The sequence below is a fragment of the Giraffa tippelskirchi genome, chromosome 10 (assembly GCF_054371585.1).
Source record: "Giraffa tippelskirchi isolate mGirTip1 chromosome 10, T2T-mGirTip1v1.2.pri, whole genome shotgun sequence".
Classification (NCBI taxonomy): domain Eukaryota; kingdom Metazoa; phylum Chordata; class Mammalia; order Artiodactyla; family Giraffidae; genus Giraffa; species Giraffa tippelskirchi.
In genome coordinates, this window is record NC_137284.1 from 97502309 (window position 1) to 97523537 (window position 21229).

The 21229-nt window shown below is 41.2% G+C and overlaps 1 protein-coding gene and 1 long non-coding RNA gene across 2 annotated transcripts in view; both read right to left on the minus strand.

The window, feature by feature from the left end:
- CAPZA2 (capping actin protein of muscle Z-line subunit alpha 2) overlaps positions 1–2175 on the minus strand; it is a 59875-nt gene extending 57700 nt beyond the window's left edge. The window contains exon 1 of the mRNA XM_081537883.1: positions 1559–2175. Coding sequence (XP_081394009.1) covers positions 1559–2005 — 447 coding nt within the window. The 5' untranslated portion in view covers positions 2006–2175. The remainder of the gene's footprint in view (positions 1–1558) is intronic.
- Positions 2176–20604: 18429 nt separating this feature from the next.
- Positions 20605–21229, minus strand: part of LOC145524847 (uncharacterized) — a 40922-nt gene continuing 40297 nt past the window's right edge. Inside the window, exon 7 of the long non-coding RNA XR_014067882.1 lies at positions 20605–20831. This is a non-coding gene — a long non-coding RNA (uncharacterized LOC145524847). The remainder of the gene's footprint in view (positions 20832–21229) is intronic.

Here is a 21229-nt window from a genome sequence, read left to right on the forward strand (position 1 = left end):
ATCACCACTTATCACAGCAGAATGAAAAACATGACAATCCCTTTGCAAAAAACTTGTTAGCACTACTTAATATTAAATGTGTATGCACACCTGCTTACATTTTCAGTTACCAATTTATGGTTATTTATCAATATTACACATGTGAATACTGCGCAGCAATTTTTATATACATAAGGATCTGCCTAATAGGCTTGTGAATTATGGAGAACCTTGCTGCTCTCCCCACTTTGTAGTTTTATTATCACTTTCACCAAAGAGCAAAGAGGTTAAAAAACAAACAAACAACACTTTTTTCCCGAAACTAAAAAGGAGGCTGACTGCTGCACATTTACAACGGGAAGAAGACAGAACATGACATTTCGGTACAAGCACACAGGATATAAAAACAGTTGGAGCAGAACGTTCCAACCGAAATTATCCTTAGGCTTACATCAACATTTCTTAAACACCAGTATATGTGTGTGTGTTTCATATATGACAGTACTGCTTTGAAGCTTAAGAAAATGAGCCCTACTAAATTAAGAGTGGACACTTCGAAAACTGTAACTGTCTTATTCAAAGTTATGTCGGTTACTTCTGAGCTTGAGAAACATTAAGGATCTTCCCAGGAAATACTCAAAATTAGTAGGGTACTCCTGCCCCTCAAAACACAGACTGGGGAGTGGGACCTCACAGGGGCCAAATGAAACCGCGAGACAACCAGTTCAATGATCAGATTTCCTCAAATGCCTGAGAACTTAAGTAGTTCATCTGGTTCCAATGCTGTCACAGCATCTAAGATACAGTAAAAGGAGTTGCACAATCTCCCGTTTTCCGAAGTCTAGCAGTACAATGGGGCGCCACCAAATAGGCCCCCAGGAGGGCTGCTGCCAACACTGGTAGCAAACAACTGGGGGAGGGGGATGTCTTTTTGTGAGCAACTTCATTGCCTCCAGGGGAATATGGGAACTGCAGAGGCTACAGCCAAAGCCGAAAAAAGAAAAGGAAAAAAGAGAAAGGCTTCCACGGGTAAAGGGAAAAAAAAGAACCAGAGAACCTAGAAAAGGAAGCATTTTGCTAGTGGGAGGAGGGAGTAGAAGAGAGAAGTGAAGGTCTGCTTCCTAAGCGATTTTTCCCCCTTAGCCCTCACCCCGGCCAGGCCTTCGGGCTGCGTACTGTCCTTGGGCCGCTTCCAGGCCGGGACCCAGACCCTTCTGCAGTTCCCGACCCGGACACAGGGCCCCGCGGCCAAGGCGCCAGGAGAGGGTCCCCGGCGGCCGCCGCCCTCCGCGCCCCCCGCCCCCGCCCGTCGCGCCAAGCTCCGCCGCCCAGCTCGCGCTTCCTATTTTCGGAGCACACACCCTACAAGGAGCGGAGCGAGCAGGCCCGGCGGAGACCTGCCCCCGCGCGGCCTCGGGTGACTGACAGGGGCAGGCACTCGGGCGCCGCGAGGAGAAGAGAAGGAAGGGCAGCCGAGGGCACCGACCAATGCCCTTCTCCGGCGGCCAGACTCCGGGCCGTACAGCAGGGCTCTACTGGCTCCCCGAACGACTAGCTCCGCCGCCCCCGAGGCTCTTACCTTCTCTTCATCAGACAACTGCTCCTCCAGATCCGCCATTTTTCTTCTGGCGACAAACCGCGGTAGCGGCGGCGGCGGTAGCGGGCACCTGACTTCCCCCTTTCCGTGCGGTCCTCCTCGCCGCGCGCCCCCGCCAAGGGAGGGGCCCACAGCCCAGACCGCCCGCGCACGCGCCCTGGGAGCCCCGCCTCCCTCCACACGGCCCACGGGCCCGAAGGACGGCTGTGCGCGTGCGCGGGTGTCTCCGCGGCCTGGGAGTGGGGAGGCGTTGCCCACCGCCGTCTGCTGCGGGCTTGTCAGCATCCTGAGTTTAGAATTCTTTCCCCACTGTTGACCATATGGACCCAGTCTGCGACGAGTACATTTTGAGCCCTTGATTATGTTCCCATCAAGTCCTGAACTCTGCCAGCTAAAATGTGAACAAGTGCACAAATAGCTTTTAAACATTTTTTTTTTTTTAGTGACGAGAAAAATATTCGACTTAAGTGAAAATATGCACTTACAACCCAGTACATAATTGGAAGATGTTCGAATATATTCGTTAAAGAAATAACTGTTGGTCCTTTATTGTGTGTGTGTGTGTGTGTGTGTGTGTGTGTGTGAGCACACGCGCGCGCGCATTGGGGCGGGGGTAGGGGGTGGATGGCGGGTACTGCGGACTCGGGAGATGTACAATGTTAAGCAAAACCCAAAGAAACCTCAGTTCTGAAGAAATTTGTTGTCTCTTCGTTAAACGAACGTAATACACAGTTATGTTAAACATAGATCCTACCCTTCTGAATAGGGAATGCCTAATTAAATATGGGAAAGCCCAGTAAAAAATTGAATTTCAGATAAACGGTGAATATAATTTACGGCATTACATATAATTTAAGTATTCTCCCGTGAAACATTTGAGCAACATCAAAAAATTACTTATGTTTTCAAATTTTATTGGATGTCTGTCAATTTATTAGCTACTTCTGAATCTTCAAGTTTGGAAAGAGATGAAGATGTAGTCAAAGCTGTGTATATAAACTGGCTAGGAATTTTATAAAGTGCAGTTGCTGATTCAGTAGGCCTGGGATAGGGCTGCAGGCTCTGTATTCCTAACAAGAGATACCTGGAGTAACAGGCAAGTTTGGCCTTGGAGTACAAAAGGAAGCAGGGCAAAGGCTAATGGAGTTTTGCCAAAAGAACTCACTGGTCATAGGAAAAACACACTTCCAACAACACAAGAGACAACTCTACACATGGACATCACCAGACAGTCAATACCGAAATCAGATGGATTATATTCTTTGTAGCCGAAGATAGAGAAGCTCTATACAGTCAGAAATAACAAGACCTGGAGCTGACTGTGGCTCAGCTCATGAGCTCCTTATTGCAAAATTCAGATTTACATTGAAGAAAGTACAGAAGACCAGTAGGCCATTCAGGTATGACCTAACTCAAATCCCTTATGATTACACAGTGGAAGTGACAAATAGGTTCAAGGGATTAGATTGATAGACTGCCTGAAGAACTCTGGATGGAGGTTCATAACATTGTACAGGAGGTGGTGACCAAAACCATCCCCAAGCAAAAGAAATGGAACAAGGCAAAATGGCTGTCTGAGGGGGCCTTAAAAATAGCTGAGAAAAGAAGAGTAGAGAAAGAAAAAGGAGAAAAGGAAAGATATATTCATCTGAATGCGGAGTTCCCAAGAATAGCAAGGAGAGATAAGAAAGCTTTCCTAAGTGAACAATGCAAAGAAATAGAGGGAAAAAATAGAATGGGAAAGACTAGAGATCTCTTCAAGAAATTAGAGATGCCAAGGGAACATTTCATGCAAAGATGGGCACAATAAAAAACAGAAAAGGTATGGACCTAACAGAAGCAAAAGATGTTAACAAGAGGTGGCAAGAATACACAGAAGAACTGTACAAAAAAGCTCTTCATGACTCAGATAACCCCAATGGTGTGGTCACTCACCTAGAGCCAGATGTTCTGGAGTGTGAAGTCAAGTGGGCCTTAGGAAGTATTACTACGAACAAAGATAGTGGAACTAATGGAATTCAAGCTGTGCTATTTCAAATCCTGAAAGATGATGCTGTTAAAGTACTGCACTCAATATGCCAGCAAATTTGGGAAACTCAGCAGTGGCCACAGGACTAGAAAAGGTCAGTTTTCATTCCAATCTCAAAGAAAGGCAATGCCAAAGAATGATCAAACTATCACACAATTGAGCTCATTTCATATGCTAGCAAGGTAATGCTCAAAATCCTTCAAGCTAGGCTTCAACAGAATGTGAACAGAGAAATCCCAGATGTACAAGCTAGATTTAGAAAAGGAGAAGAACAGAGATCAAATTGCCAACATCCATTTGATCACAGAAAAAGCAAAAGAATTCCAGAAAACCATTTACTTTTGCTTCATTTACTACGCTAAAGCCTTTGACTGTATGGATCACAACAAACTGTGGAAAATTCTCAAAGAGATAGGAATACCAGACCACCTCACCTGCCTCCTGAGAAACCTGTATGCAGATCAAGTAGCAACAGTTAGAACTGGACATGGAACAACACACTGGTTCAAAATTGGGAAAGGAGTAAGTCAAGGCTGTATATTGTCACCCTGCTTATTTAACTTATATGCAGAGTATATCATGAGAAATGCTGGACTGGATGATTCATAAGCTGGAATCAAGATTTCCAGGAGAAATATCAATAATCTCAGATATGCTAATGAAACACTCTAATGGCAGAAACTGAAGAGGAACTAAAGAGCCTCTTGATAAAAGTGAAAGAGGAAAGTGAAAAGCTGGCTTAAACTCAACATTCAAAAAACTAAGATCATGGCATCTGGTCCCATCACTTCATGGCAAATAGATGGGGAAAAAATGGAAACAGTGAAGGCCTTTATTTTCTCGGGCTCCAAAATCACTGTGGATGGTGACTGCAGTCATGAAGTTAAAAGACGCCTGCTCCTTGAAAGAAAAGCTATGACAAACCTAAGACAGCATATTAAAAAGCAGAGACATCACTTTGCCAGCAAAGATCCATAAAGTCAAAGCTATGGTTTTTCTGTATGTCATGTATGGATGTAAGAGTTGGACCATAAAGAAGGCTAAGCACTGAGGAATTTATTCTTTCGAACTGTAGTGCTGGAGAAGACTCTTGAGATTCCCTTGGACCGCAAGGAGATCAAACCAATCAATCCTAAAGGAAATCATCCTTGAATATTCATTGGAAGGACTGACTGAAGTTGAAGCTCCAGTACTTTGGCCACCTGATGTGAAGACCGGAGTCATTGGGAAAGACTCTGATGCTGAGAAAAACTGAGGGCAGAAGGGGGTGACAGAGGATGTAATGGTTGGATGGCATCATTGACTTAATGGATATGAGTTTCAGCAAACTCCGGTAGATAGTGAAGGACTAGGAAGTCTGGTGTGCTGCAGTCCATGGAGTCACAAAGAGTCGGATGTGACTGAATGAACAACAACAACATGTGGAATCTAAACTATGCCACAAATGAACTTACTAACAAATCAGAAACAAACTCACAGACGTATAGAACAAACTTATGGTTACCAAGGGATAAGGGGGGAAGGGACAAACTGGGCAATTGGGATTGACATATACATACTACTATATATAAAATAGATAACTAATAATAGCTGCTGTATAGCACAGGGAACTCTACTCACTACTCTGTAATGGCCTCTATGAGAAAAGAATCTAAAAAAAAAAAAAAAACCAGAGTGGATATATACATAGCTGATTAACCTTGCTGTATACCTGAAACTAATGCAATATTGTAAATCAACTATGCCTCAATAAAAATTAAAAAAAAAAACTTATGGTTACCAAAGGGAAAGTGGTGGGGGAGGAATAAATTAGGAGTTTGGGATTAGTAGATAGATACAAACCACTATATGTAAAATAAATAAGCAACAAGGTCTTACTGAATAGCACAGGAACTATATTCAATATCCTATAATAAACCATAATGGAAAAGAATATATATATACACATATATGTGTGTGTGTAACTGAATCACTTCACAATACACCAGGAACTAATGCAACATAGTAAACCAACTATACTTCAGTTTTTAAAAGTATATTTAAATAAAAGACATTATTGAGTAGAAAATGAGACACTTGGCAACTTTTGAAGTGACATGACATCAGAAATATGTCTAGCAAGATGAATCTGACAGTTGTATGTAAATGACACATGAGAATACCTAAAGAGCTCAAATAATTGTTCCTATGCAAAACTTAATTATTAGGTAATTTACTGGGGGCTTCCCTGGTGGCTCAGCAGGTAAAGAATCTGCCTGCAATGCAGGAGTCATAGAAGACTTCGGTTCGACCCCTGGGTGGGGAAGATCCCCTGGAGGAGGGCATGACAACCCACTCCAGTATTCTTCCCTGGAGAATCCCATGGACTGAGGAGTCTGGTGGGCTACAGTCCATAGGGTCGCAAAAAGTCAGACATGGTTGAAGTGACTGAGCACGCATGCACACACAATTTACTGAATGGTCATGGTGTGCCAATCATCATTTCTTGTGGATGGAAAGCAAACAGCAGGTATGCTACTAAAAAGCTCATAGTTCATTTGGGGAGAGAACAGGGAGGGAAACCTTGCTGACACATGCAGGAAAAAGCAGGTGCCCTGTTGAGGGTAAATGGTTAAGAGAAGACATGGTAAAGAATATATCACACAGTTTGGTCAAGGATTTACTGGATGTAAATAAAGAATATGTTTACTTCTTACAATTTACAAATCATTTCTTCACAATTTCTCACTGCAGCCCCCTGAAGGAAGGCATGTATCAGCATTACACCCCATTTTACAGGAGAAAAAACTGAGAAAAAATACTCGTCCAAGGTTCCACCTAAGTGACTAAATTGAGGTTAGAGTCTAACATCATAGTTTGTCTCCCATGTTCTTTCCACCTTGAGATACTTCTTCTGCTCTAAAGCTGAGGCACTCTCTATCAAATAAAACTTACTGAAGGTTGATTACTCTACCACCCCTGTATTCACCACAACCTACTTCATCAACAGTATTTCTGTTTTCTTCTTCTCTTTTTCTGGTTTCTATTCATTCAGCAACACCTAACATCAATAATTTGTACACAGCAGGTACTCAGTAAGTGTGTTGCTTGACTAATTGGCTGCTCTCTTCTTCTGGAAACCTTTCCCAAATATGGTAATGTTTTGTAATAATTTGAGTCAGAATATGTTTATAATCACCATGGAGGAGGGCATGGCAACCCACTCCAGTGTTCTTGGCTGGAGAATCCCATGGACAGAGGAGCCTGGTGGGCTATAGTCCACAGGGTCACAAAGAGTCAGACATGACTGAAGCGACTTAGCACACACACATGCATGTTGATAATCGTAACCTCGGTGATACTTTAAATGCAGTTCCCTATAGTGACACAACCAGCAATTATGTATAATTTGTAATAATCCTTTCAAAAACCTGCCATTATCACCCACTTGATACAATTAAAAGTAATTACAGAATTCATACACTCTAGTAATTCTGGGAAGATTTCAAGCCATCACACAAAATAGGTGTATATATGGAATGACCATTACATGGCTGCAAGTAGAAATGGTCTGGTATTCTTGATAATCAGTCATTTTATGATGAACAGAAAAGAAAAAAAATTCTTCCCATACACCCTTAACTCATTCAATTTCTAAACTCACATTTCTTCTAATTGTTAACGGTGTAATCTTCACCTTCCCAATTAACTGCACCAGAAACTGATTTTCAAAAAATTTCTTCCATTTTTAGTGTTTGCTGTTAAATTTTAAATTACTAGAGATACCAAAGGAACATTTCATGCAAAGATAGGCTTGATAAAGGACAGAAATGGTATGGACCTAACAGAAGCAGAAGATATTAAGAAGAAGTGGCAAGAATACACAGAAGAACTGGACAAAAATGATCTTCACGACCCAGATAATCACGATGGTGTGATCACTCACCTAGAGCCAGACATCCTGGAATGTGAAGTCAACTGGGCCTTAGAAAATATCACTATGAACAAAGCTAGTGGAGGTGAGGGAATTCTAGTTGAGCTATTTCAAATCCTGAAAGATCATGCTGTGAAAGTGCTGCACTCGATATGCCAGCAAATATGGAAAACTTAGCAGTGGCCACAGGATTGGAAAAGGTCAGTTTTCATTCCAATCCCAAAGAAAGGCAATGCCAAGGAATGCTCAAACTGCCGCACAATTGCACTCATCTCACACGCTAGTCAAGTAATGCTCAAAATTCTCCAAGCCAGGCTTCAGCAATACGTGAACCGTGAACTTCCAGATGTTCAAGCTGGTTTTAGAAAAGGCAGAGGAACCAGAGATCAAATTGCCAACATCCGCTGGATCATCGAAAAAGCAAGAGAGTTCCAGAAAAACATCTATTTCTGCTTTATTGACTATGCCAAAGCCTTTGACTGTGTGGATCACAATAAACTGTGGAAAATTATGAAAGAGATGGAAAAAACAGACCAACTGACCTGTCTCTTGAGAAACCCGTATGCAGGTCAGGAAGCAACAGTTAAAACTGGACATGGAACAACAGACTGGTTCCAAATAGGAAAAGGAGTACGTCAAGGCTGTGTATTGTCACCCTGTTTATTTAACTTCTATGCAGAGTACATCATGAGAAACGCTGGGCTGGAAGAAACACAAGCTGGAATCAAGATTGCTGGGAGAAATATCAATAACCTCAGATATGCGGATAACACCACCGTTATGGCAGAAAGTGAAGAAGAACTAAAGAGCCTCTTGATGAAAGTGAAAGAGGAGAGTGAAAAAGTTGGCTTAAAGCTCAATGTTCAGAAAACTAAGATCATGGCATCTGGTCCCATCACTTCATGGGAAATAGATGGGGAAACAGTGGAAACAGTGTCAGAGTTTATTTTTTTGGGCTCCAAAATCACTGCTGATGGTGATTGTAGCCATGAAATTAAAAGACGCTTACTCCTTGGAAGGAAAGTTATGACCAACCTAGTTAGCATATTAAAAAGTGGAGACATTACTTTGCCAACAAAGGTCCGTCTAGTCAAGGCTATGGTTTTTCCAGTAGTCACGTACGGATGTGGGAGTTGGTCGGTGAAGAAAGCTGAGCGCCACAGAATTGATGCTTTTGAACTGTGGTGTTGGAGAAGACTCTTGAGAGTCCCTCGGACTGCAAGAAGATCCAACCAGTCCATCCTAAAGGAGATCAGTCCTGGGTGTTCATTGTAAGGACTGATGTTGAAGCTGAAACTCCAATACTTTGGCCACCTCATGCGAAGAGTTGACTCATTGGAAAAGACCCTAATGCTGGGTAGGATTGGGGGTAGGAGGAGAAGGGGACGACAGAGGATGAGATGGTTTTCTGGCATCACCGACTCAATGGACATGGGTTTGGGTAGACTCCGGGAGTTGGTGATGGACAGGTCGGCCTGGCGTGCTGGGATTCATGGGGTCGCAAAGAGTCGGACACGACTGAGCGACTGAACTGAACTGAACTAATGCTTCTTAATCTATTTTCCTGTGGATGTGCTCTATGTCCTCAACTAATTTTAAGCTTATCAAGGTCAGAAGTTACCTAATTTCATAGAATCAGCCTTAGGATACATCTCATGCAAATCTTTCATTTTACGTTAAGTTGAGCTTTAGATAAATTAAATGAATTGATAAGAATTGCAATCTAGCTGATATTATTTTAGAATCCAACTGTCCTGATGGTCAAGCTCATGTTCTTAGCTTAGTATGATGTGTGTGTGTGTGTCTGTGTGTGTGTGTGACTTACTCAGTTGTGTCTGCCTCTTTGTGACTCTATGTGCTGTAGCTCACCAGGCTCCTCTGTCCATGGAATTCTCCAAGCGAGAATAATGGAGTCACTTGCCATTCTCTTCTCCAGGGAATCTTCCCAAGCCAGGGATCGAATCTGGTCTCTGGCATTGAAGGCAGATTCTTTACCATCTGAGTGACCAAGGAAGCTCGTAATATTATCAATTCACTTCAGTCGCTCAGTCATGTCTGACTCTTTGCAATCCCATGGACTGCTGCATGCCAGGCTTTCCTGTGCATCACCAACTTCTGGACCTTGCTCAAACTCATGTCCATTGAGTTGGTGATGCCATCCAACCATATCATCTTCTGGTTGTCCCCTTCTCCTCCTGCCTTCAATCTTTCCTAGCATCAGGGTCTTTTCCAATGAGTCCACTCTTCACATCAGGTGGCCAAAGTATTGGAGCTTCAGCTTGAGCATCAGGCCTTCCAATGAACATTCAGGACAGATTTCCTTTAGGATGGACTGATTGGATCTCCTTGCAGTCCAAGGGACTCTCAAAAGTCTTCTCCAACACTACAGTTTAAAAGCATCAATTCTTCAGCACTCAGCTTTCTTTATGGTCCAACTCTGACATCCATACATGACTACTGGAAAAACCATAGGTTTGGCTAGACAGATCTTTGTCAGCAAGGTAATGTCTCTGCTTTTTAATATGCTGTCTAGGTTGGTCATAGCTTTTCTTCCAAGGAGCAAATGTTTTTTAATTTCATGGCTGTAGTCACTGTCCACAGTGATTTTGGAGCTGAAGAAAATAAAGTCTGTCTCTGTTTCCATTGATTCCCCATCTATTTGCCATGAAGTGATGGGACCAGAAATCCCTTGGACAGAGGAGATAATATTATATATATATATACACACATAAATATGATAGGATATCAAAATAGGAAAAACAACAAGTAAGTATTAATTAGGAATTGTTAAATACTTGCACTGGATACAGACTAGACTGATGTAACACCATCCTGGGGTTTCCTTGGTGGCCCAGATGGTAAAGAATCTGCCAGCAATGCAAGAGACCTGCGTTTGATCCCTGGGTCAGGAATTTCCCCTGGAAAAGGGAATGGCTATTCACCAGTATTCTTAGTTAATCGCTGCACTGAAAAACTAATATCCATAGTTTAAAAATACAGCTTACCTCACTTCTGAGAAAAACTCCCGGTGTTAGTGTTATATAATGTCCTTTATGGCAGTAGAAAAATGTTAGAAATCATGTATATTTTCAGAGTAATTACTTTCTAAGTCAAAAACAAGACTTGGAGCTGACTGTGGTTCAGATCATGAACTCCTTATTGCCAAATTCAGACTTAAATTGAAGGAAGTAGGGAAAACCACTAGACCATTCAGGTATGACCTAAATCAAATCCCTTATGATTATACAGTGGAAGTGAGAAATAGATTTAAGGGACTAGATCTGATAGACAGAGTGCCTGATGAATTATGGACAGAGGTTCGTGACATTGTACAGGAGACAGGGATCAAGACCATCCTCATGGAAAAGAAATGCAAAAAAGCAAAATGGCTGTCTGAGGAGGCCTTACAAATAGCTGGGAAAAGAAGAGAAGCAAAAAGAAAAGGAGAAAAGGAAAGATATTCCCATCTGAATGCAGAGTTCCAAAGAATAGCAAGGAGAGATAAGAAAGCCTTCCTCAGCGATCAATGCAAAGAAATAGAGGAAAAGAAAAGAATGGGAAAGACTAGAGATCTCTTCAAGAATATTAGAGATACCAAGGGAACATTTCATGCAAAGATGGGCTTGATAAAGGACAGAAATGGTATGGACCTAACAGAAGCAGAAGATATTAAGAAGAGGTGGCAAGAATACACAGAAGAACTGTACAAAAAAGATCTTCACGACCCAGATAATCACGATGGTGTGATCACTCACCTAGAGCCAGACATTCTGGAATGTGAAGTCAACTGGGCCTTAGAAAGCATCACTACGAACAAAGCTAGTGGAGGTGATGGAATTCCAGTTGAGCTATTTCAAATCCTGAAAGATGATGCTGTGAAAGTGCTGCACTCAATATGCCAGCAAATCTGGAAAACTCAGCAGTGGCCACAGGACTGGAAAAGGTCAGTTTTCATTCCAACCCCAAAGAAAGGCAATGCCAAAGAATGCTCAAACTGCTGCACAATTGCACTCATCTCACACGCTAGTAAAGTAATGTTCAAAATTCTCCAAGCCAGGCTTCAGCAATATGTGAACCGTGAACTTCCAGATGATCAAGCTGGTTTTAGAAAAGGCTGCTACTGCTAAGCCGCTTCAGTCGTGTCTGACTCTGTGCGGTCCCATAGACAGCAGCCCACCAGGCTCCGCTGTCCCTGGGATTCTCCAGGCAAGAACACTGGAGTGGGTTGCCATTTCCTTCTCCAATGCATGAAAGTGAAAAGTGAAAGTGAAGTCGCTCAGTGATGTCTGACTCTTCGCGACCCCACGGACTGCAGCCTACCAGGCTCTTCTGTCCATGGGATTTTCCAGGCAAGAGTACTGGAGTGGGGTGCCATTGCCTTCTCCCAGAGGAACCAAAGATCAAATTGCCAACATCCGCTGGATCATCAAAAAAGCAAGAGAGTTCCAGAAAAACATGTATTTCTGCTTTATTGACTATGCCAAAGCCTTTGACTGTGTGGATCACAATAAACTGTGGAAAATTCTGAAAGAAATGGGAATACCATACCATCTGACCTATCTCTTGAGAAACCTGTATGCAGGTCAGGAAGCAACAGTTAAAACTGGACATGGAACAACAGACTGGTTCCAAATAAGAAAAGGAGTATGTCAAGGCTGTGTATTGTCACCCTGCTTATTTAACTTATATGCAGAGTACATCATGAGAAACGCTGGGCTGGAAGAAACACAAGCTGGAATCAAAATTGCTGGGAGAAATATCAGTAACCTCAGATATGCAGATGACACCACCCTTATGGCAGAAAGTGAAGAAGAACTAAAGAGCCTCTTGATGAAAGTGAAAGAGGAGAGTGAAAAAGTTGGCTTAAAGCTCAACATTCAGAAAACTAAGATCATGGCATCTGTTCCCATCACTTCATGGGAAATAGCTGGGGAAACAGTGGAAACAGTGTCAGACTTTATTTTTTTGGGCTCTAAAGTCACTGCTGATGGTGATTGCAGCCATGAAATTAAAAGATGCTTACTCCTTGGAAGGAAGGTTATGGCCAACCTAGATAGCATATTTAAAAGCAGAGACATTACTTTGCCAACAAAGGTCCGTCTAGTCAAGGCTATGGTTTTTCCAGTAGTCACGTACGGATGTGGGAGTTGGTCGGTGAAGAAAGCTGAGCGCCACAGAATTGATGCTTTTGAACTGTGGTGTTGGAGAAGACTCTTGAGAGTCCCTCGGACTGCAAGAAGATCCAACCAATCCATCCTAAATGAGATCAGTCCTGGGTGTTCATTGTAAGGACTGATGTTGAAGCTGAAACTCCAGTACTTTGGCCACCTCATGAGAGGAGTTGACTCATTGGAAAAGACCCTAATGCTGGGTAGGATTGGGGGTAGGAGGAGAAGGGGACGACAGAGGATGAGATGGTTTTCTGGCATCACCGACTCGATGGACATGAGTTTGAGTAAACTTCGGGAGTTGGTGATGGACAGGTCGGCCTGGCGTGCTGGGATTCATGGGGTCGCAAAGAGTCGGACACGACTGAGCGACTGAACTGAACTGAACTGAACTGTAGTCAAATAGTTGTCTAAAATATTGATTACTTTAATATTTGAACGTGGAAGTGTCAGTCCTGTCTGACTGTTTGTGACCCCATGGACTGTAGCCCCCAGGCTCCTCTGTCCACGGGACTCTCCAGGCAAGAATAGCGGAGTGGGTTGGCATTTCCTACTCCAAGGGATCTTCCCAACCCAGGTATTGAACCCGGGCCTCCTGCTTTGCAGGCAGATTCTTTCCAGTCAGAGGCATCAGGGAAGTCCACTTTAGTATTTAGAAAATACTAAAGCTTTTATTTATTTACATTTACTTAATCATTATTAAGATGTCAGATATATGAAAAAAAAACATGTTTTACCCCTTCTAGATCCCATTCTATTTCTTCTTCCCATGGGTAACCACTAACCTGAATCTAGTGTTCATCATTCCCATGCATTTTTTTTTCCCAACACAGGTCGGTTTCTTTTTTATCTTTTTAATCCACTTATTATGGTAGCTAATTCAAACAGTATTTATGGAACAACTTAATAAGTCTGATTTCTTGCATGATTTTGAAAACAACCTGAATAAAGAATATTACACTAATTTCTCACTTAAAAAATTTCTCCTGTTTGGCAAATGTAAATTATGAGGCAAGAGTAAAAATTAAGTCAGACTCTTGATCTGGAAAATGAAGCAACACAATGAATAGATTTGCTAGTAGCAAGTAAAAGGATAGGTCCAACATGTTTGATTTTTTCCCCTTAATGTCTGATAATATTTTTAACCCTTATTTGGACTCAGTAATAGCAGACTAACAGTATAGCAGAGAAAGAAGCTTGTCGTTTGTGTTTTCTCAAGCCACAACAACCTACAATAATATTGTACACTGTGGTAGTGGTGGTTTAGTCATGTCCAACTCTTGTGACGCCAAGGACTGTAGCCTGGCAAGCTACTCTGTCCATGGGTTTTCCCAGGCACAATTACTGGAGTAGTTTGCCATTTCCTTCTCTAGGGGATCTTTCCAACCCAGGGACGAACTCGTGTCTCCTGCACTGCAGGAGATTCTTTACAAACTGAGCCACCAGGGAAGCCTCCAAAGAACTGCAGGAGTACTTGCCCAAATTCCTTGTTTCTGGTTCTTCAGAGGTGCCACAGTTGTTCACGTCTATTCAGAAATATTTACACTGAGGTCTTCCTCTGCTTTTTGACATTGGCCGTTATCACCTCTGCTGCTCTCTATCTCATCAGTATTCTCCAATTGCTACAGCTCTGGCATCTTTCCTGATGCTCCCTCATGGGACAGATGGCCCAGTGTTCATGCCACCTGGCTTTCTTCTCCTGTGACTTTAGCTGCATCCATTGCAGGTGGATGTTGGATGATCCCCAGCCACTGCTGCAGACTGTGGGGCACTCAGTTTTCTGCACTTTTCTTTGGCGAGCTGCTTCTGATGGCTAGAGCTGTGGCAGACATTGGAAGTACCCCTCGGATCACTTTGACTATTTCTATGCTCCAGTGTTTTTTCACCTCTACTTCACGGAACCTAACATTCTCTGGAGGACGGCTCTTGGGCTACCATGGCTGCCGTGAAGCAGCTCTCAACCAGTGGCTGTCAGATGATGGTGTATGAAAACCCAGCTCCCAAGCCTCAGGTCAGAACTTCTCTGAGGTATAATTTACATTACAGATTCCTCCTGAGGGAGAAAACCCATCTCAACTTGCCTTTCCTGCCTTTCCTGGGAGTGACTGAGGTATTATGGAAAGCTTTCTGATTAGGAATAGGAGAACAGCAATAGAATAGAAGGTAGGTTTTGCATACAAGGGCACTTTGGAGCTCAAGACTGAGGGGTGGGAGGCCAGTTATCAAACTTAGAGTACCTCACTAAGGTTGGAAACGCTTGAATATGAACCCCAAAATGTTGATTTGGAAAGACTTTAATTGATTCTTGCCTCAGTAAGATTAGCCCTGGTAATAGAGTCGAGCTAATTTTGCAGGTGACTTTAAATATGGAGAGAAATACAGCAAAGCCAGGAACTCACCTGACTTGGGTCAGACACTGTGCAAAACAAAGGGGCGGCGTCAAGAGAGAATTTTATACTATAGAACATAATCCATATCCTAAAGTAACTTACATTCTGGTTTTGAAAGCTAGACGTAAAAATATGAGCCTACAATGCAATGTGATGAGTGCAAAATAACTGGCATGAATGAGAAATGTTTTCCTATATGTATGAGATTGGATGTAAAACATATTAAAGCAATGGATGAAAGGAGGAAATAGAGAATACTACTCTACTCTTTGTATGTTTTAATCTGCTACACTGCCTATCTCATGGCTAAAGTGGGAATATAAGGCATATTACAATGTTAAACTATTAATATTTATTTTTAATCTAAATCTTAGTGCTTCCAGAGAAAATCTATACTCTAAAGATATATACATGTGATTGTTTCTATGAGTTTATACTAACCACTTCTTAGATGAGTTGACTTATCTTAGAAAAGTTTCCTAATTTCCCAGTATTTGACAGAGTAGCCAAAGTAAGAGGTTAATGTATAGCAGAGTACATTAGAAAAAGTAGACTACTCACTACTGCCTTGAGTAGTATTGAAGAAAGCGATGTCTACATCTTGGGAGAGTAATTTCTTTTTATAAGCAAGCTTCATATTTTCAGTCTAATATTTCTGTATTTAATTTATGGGACAAATAGTTCTGTGATTTCTGCCAATTAGTGAAATAATTCTAAGCCTCAGTTTTATCACCTTTTAAAAGGGAAACAAAAGTAACATCTACCTCATTGTGTTTTGTGATAAAAATATGTGTGTGTTGTACACTTTGTGCATGTTCACTCGCTCAGTTGTGTCCAACTCTTTGTGACTCTAAGGACTATAGCCTGCCAGGCTCCTCTGTCCATGGGATTTTTCGGACAAGAATATTGGGGTGGATTGCCATTTCCTCCTCCAGGGGATCTTCCCAACCTAGGGACTGAACCCGCATCTCCTGTGTCTTCTGCACTGCCAGGCAGATTCTTTACCACTGAGCCACCTGGGAAGCCCATTGCATACTTTATAAACATATAAATCGTTGTTATTTGTAATTCATAGTCTGACGGAAATTGAATTGTATTCATTCATAGTCACTATGATAAGCATAATAAATATCTAAAATATTGCCATGAATGTTTAGCTTTTCTTTTAAACAAAATATTAAAAAGATATTTCCCTTTGGACTTCCCTGGCAGTCCAGTGGTTAAGATTTTACTTTCTAATGCAGGGGCTGCTGATTTGATCACTGGTTGGGAAGCTAAAATCCCACATGCCTCATGGCCAAAAAAACCAAAACATAAAACAGAAGCAATATGGTAACAAATTAATAAAAACTTTAAAAATGGTCTATTTCAAAAACATCTTTAACAAAAGAAAAGGAAAGAAAAAGATATTTTCTTCAGTTTGCTTTGACATTGTCCTACCCTGTAATTATCGTGCACAAAAAGGCCTTATGAATTATAACAAAGAGTAGTGGTTTAGAATATCCATGTTTCAGCCCTGTTTTTTATTTTTGTTTTTGTTTTCAGTTAAAAAGTCCAGTGATCTTGTATGAATCTCTTAATATCTTCATCTAATTCAAAGATTTATTGTGAAACAATGAAATCATGTGTAAAAGGTACTTTGTATGATAAAAAGTGATGGATGAATATAAAGAATTATCTTTAAAGTACATTATACCTTGTGACATGAGTAACCTGTCATTAATATTCTGGTCTTGTCTTTATTGTATTCAAGTCTGATAATGCACAAATTCTTAAAAATTTTTTTCATTATACTTCTATTATATATCAGCACTTACTAGTTACTGGAGATGGAACAATGATCAAAACAGAAATGGTCCCTGACTTCACAGAAGTTATTGAGAGGATCACCTCCACACTTAAACCCTCAGGTTACAGTAGGCATTTTTACCTTGATGGCTCTCTCAACATGTCCTATTTCTTGAGGCGCACTGTGCTCCAATCTGGACATATGTCCCTCTTTTTCAAGTGCTTAGGTAACATCTTGGTGTCTCCCTTTTTCCTTCTCCTGAGACTCCTTTAGTACTGTGTGTTGAATCTGTTAGACATCTGTGTCAGATTTCTTATTTTCTGTATCCAATAATTTTTCTTTTTTGATTTATTTTCATATTTGTAGAACATATCGTCCAGAAGCTTGCTAAGCAAAGGGATATAGAAGTATAGACCACACATGAGGAAAAATTTTAAACCTGAAAACATCATTATCCTGACCCTCATGTTTGAGTGACAGTTTAATTCTATACAGAATTCTAGATTGGAATTCATTTTCATTCAGATTTTTGGAGGCATTGCTCTGTTGCCTCTAGATTTCTTTTTTTTTCGGTTTATGATCTTTTCTTTGTGCTCAGTGTTCTGAAATTTTGCAACAAAGTGACTTTTGCGGATCTGTTTTCATCTATTTTACTCTGGCTTTTGGGTCCTTTCAATCTGGAAAGTCATGTCCTTCAGTTCTGAGAAACTATTAAAATCATTTCATTGATGATTTTCATTCTTCCACTTTCCCTGCAACTCTAGTTATTTGAATAGTCTACTTCCTGCATTGGTGTTCTGTCTTTGTTTAGTCTTTTCTTTTTTACCCTACTTTTTCAAGTAACAGCCCTGACTAACCTGACTACCAGGTTTCTCTTTCATTTGTTATAAGCTTATGTTAACTAGTTTAGTTCTATTTTAGGAACATCTGATTGGGCTGTTCTGTAATGATCATCTTGTTTTGGTCAGAATCCCCAGAACAGACTCTTCTAATCTTCTGCCAGAAGAGGAAAGGCGTGGCTTATAGTATTCCAGAAGCCAAGTAGAGGAAAAAGGCTGGGTGTTTTGCCATCCAGAAGTTCCTTTAATTCCTAATTTTGGCATAATATCTTAACCTTTAACTATGTTTGGTATCCACCAGTCCAGAATCCCTTTAATTTACAGTCTTCAGCGAATAAACTTTCAGGCTTCTGCTGGTGTGGGGAAGGGGCAGTGGCTGAGCAATGCAGAGTAGGAGAGGGGACCCAAGGATCTACCTGATTCTTATATAGTCTTCATCTAGTCCTTCTGATTTTCAGAAGGGCTTGGAGCTATCGAAGTCATGGACCCTTGAGGATTTTGTGGGTACAAATGAGGTTCGTTTGTGGGTTTTGCCATCACTAGTTTAGGATTTGGCTTTTTGAGTTCCTTAAATCTGCTGCAATTGTCCATATGCTTTCCAGCCTCAAAATTCCTGGCCTTTTATATCCTTTCCTTTTTTCCCTCCAATTGTTGTATGTTTATTAATTTTAAAAATTTATTTTAGTGAGGTTTTGTCAGGGAGGAAGAACTAGGTAAATGTGTGAACTTTACCAACATACCTAGAACTTCCAATCCACTCACTACACTGCAGCTGGAAAGAGCATCTTGTTTTTGTTGCAGGGGTATAATATCTTATCACATGAGGATATTATCCAGTTTCGTTTTTGATTTCTTTTTTAGTTTTGCAAAACACTGCATTTTGCAAAATACAAATCTGTTAGAAGCAAGGTGTATAGTCTTCATTTTCTCATAGGTTCTGCTCCTCCCTCTTGCAATTTCACATTATCTGCCCAGTCCCTGAGTGGCAGAGTCATTTGCCTCTGTCTTGCATGCCTTGACATCTCTAGCTCATGTCTTACCATAGTTCCCTCCTCTCAGCTTCACCACACTGGCTTTCTTTTGGTTCTTTGTAAGTCCCACAATTACTCTTCTACTGGGCCTCTGCATGTATAACTTGCTCTGCTTGTAACCCCCCTTTTTTTCTTTGATGATATCCTTCTTCAGATTTCTACTCAGTTGTTTTTTCTGTCTTCTGACCTTTCTGACGAGGTCAAATCACCCATCATAGGATCTCCCAGCACCACGGAGCTATTTTACATTTCTCTGGATGCTCTTTGTTGGTGCCCACTTCCCTCACCTAAATTACAAGCTTTGTGGAATAGGCTCCAGGTCTGTCTTGCCTTCTATTGCATTCACAATGCCTATCACAGAACATGGGTCAGAGTAGATACTTTGATTTATTGAATTATTGATTCAATAAAACTGATACCTTAAGAGTAAAGAGGAATGATAAGATAAGAACTGAGGAAAGAATCTCCAGGCCAAGAAAACATATGTTGGATACATTTGGTGAGTTTGAGGAACTGAAAGACAAGGGCTGTGTGTCTAGAGCCATGTAAACTAGGGGAAATGTTGCTGAATGAAGCTGGAGGGATGAACAAGGGCCAGATCACAGAGGGCCTTTTAAGCAATGATGAAAAAAACTTGTGGACTTTCTCTAAGGGCAATGAAAATTTTAGTAGGGGAGTTACCTATTCCAGATACTATGTGGAACATGGGTTGGAAATGGCAAAAGTAGATGGAGGGAGGCCAGTGAAAAGGTTATTGTCCAAGATCAGGAAAGACCTAAAGTCTTAGGGGGAAAAGGGGAAAAGGTAATAAAGATGGAGAGATATATATCAAATGATATTTTAGAGGACACATTTGTTGATGGATTAAAGTTGGGGAGTAAAGAAAGAATTGTCAAAAGTGACAAAGTCAGTTGTCAAAAGTGACTGAGGTTTCTGATCTGATCAACTAGGTGAACACGGGTACTATTCATTAAGGTGGGAAAGATTATTTAGCCATATGCCTTCCCACCCTAGGTGTCTGAAAAAGCAAAAAAAAAAAAAAAGAGCCAGAGGGGATGTGGTTGGAAGATAAGTGCCACTTACTGGTCTCCACTTCCCTGAGGGGTTTCTGGTTACACAAAGATTTTGCTCCCTCACACAATTCCATTGGTTAATACTCTTTGTGTCTCCAGTTCAAGCTTGCAAGGAGTACCTGTCATCTCTTCTGGGGAAAAGATCTCATTCCATGTGGCCTCCCTGTCTACTCTCAGGACGCTTTTTCTGGCCAGATAGCTGATAAACATTATTTCTGGGTGTGTCTGTGAAGTGTTTCTGGGACATTAGCATTTGAAGCAGTAGACTGAGTAAAAATCCCCCAGTGCAGGCGGACAGCATCTAATTCACTGAGGAACTGAACAGAACCAAAAGGTAGAAGGGCAAATTCATTTTCTCTGATTAAGCTGAGACATCCATCTTTTTCTGCCCTGACACACTGGTGCTCCTGATCTTTGGGCATTCAGACTCAGAGACTTAATCATTGCCTCTCTTCCCCTTCTCAGGCATGCAGGCTGAATAACTACACCATCGGCTTTCCTGGTTCTCTGGCTTACGCCTGGCAGATCAGCAGATTGTGAGACTTCTTGGCCTCCATAACCACAGAAACCAACTGGTTTGATAAATAAAATAAATAGAATATGTATATTATATATATATATATTAAATATATATTTTAGGAACCTAGGAGCCCTATTACGATCACATCTAGGAATTTCCTTTCACTGATAAATGATAACAATGATTTTCATCTTGGATAATAATCAACTACATAGTCCCTTTCTGGTTAGCAGTGGCTTTTTAAAGTTACAGACAAGGCCTATTCTTCAAAATGTAGTAGTATGTCTTTTATTTTATAATACCATTCTGTTAAAGCAATTCATAATGATGAGTTTCCTGATTAAATCCAGTACTCGTGGGAGGTAAAGACTGCCCAAAGAATGTACAAAATTGAAAGGCACATTTTAATCAAGTTAATCTTCTCTTACCCCTAGCCATCCTATTCTAGAACTAAAGAGAGCCCTTGAGGTTCACATTGACTTCTCTTGAGGAGATGGTGATGACTGCAAAAGAAAGAAAAACATACTTGATTACATACATAACTAGAGATGTGTAAACCCTGGAATGTTCCAATCTTTTACTTAAGCAAAATACTCAATTTATTTTTGTTAATTTTTAGTGAAGTAAGACTTTGTCAACAAAGGTCCGTCTAATCAAGACTATGGTTTTTCCAGTAGGCATGTATGGATGTGAGAGTTGGACTATAAAGAAAGCTGAGAGTGGAAGAATTGATGCTTTTGAACTGTGGTGTTGGAGAAGACTCTTGAGAGTCCCTTGGACTGCAAGGAGATCCAACCAGTCTATCCTAAAGGAGATCAGTCCTGGGTGTTCATTGGAAGGACTGATGTTGAAGCTGAAACTCCAGTACTTTGGCCACCTGATGTGAAGAGCTGACTCATTT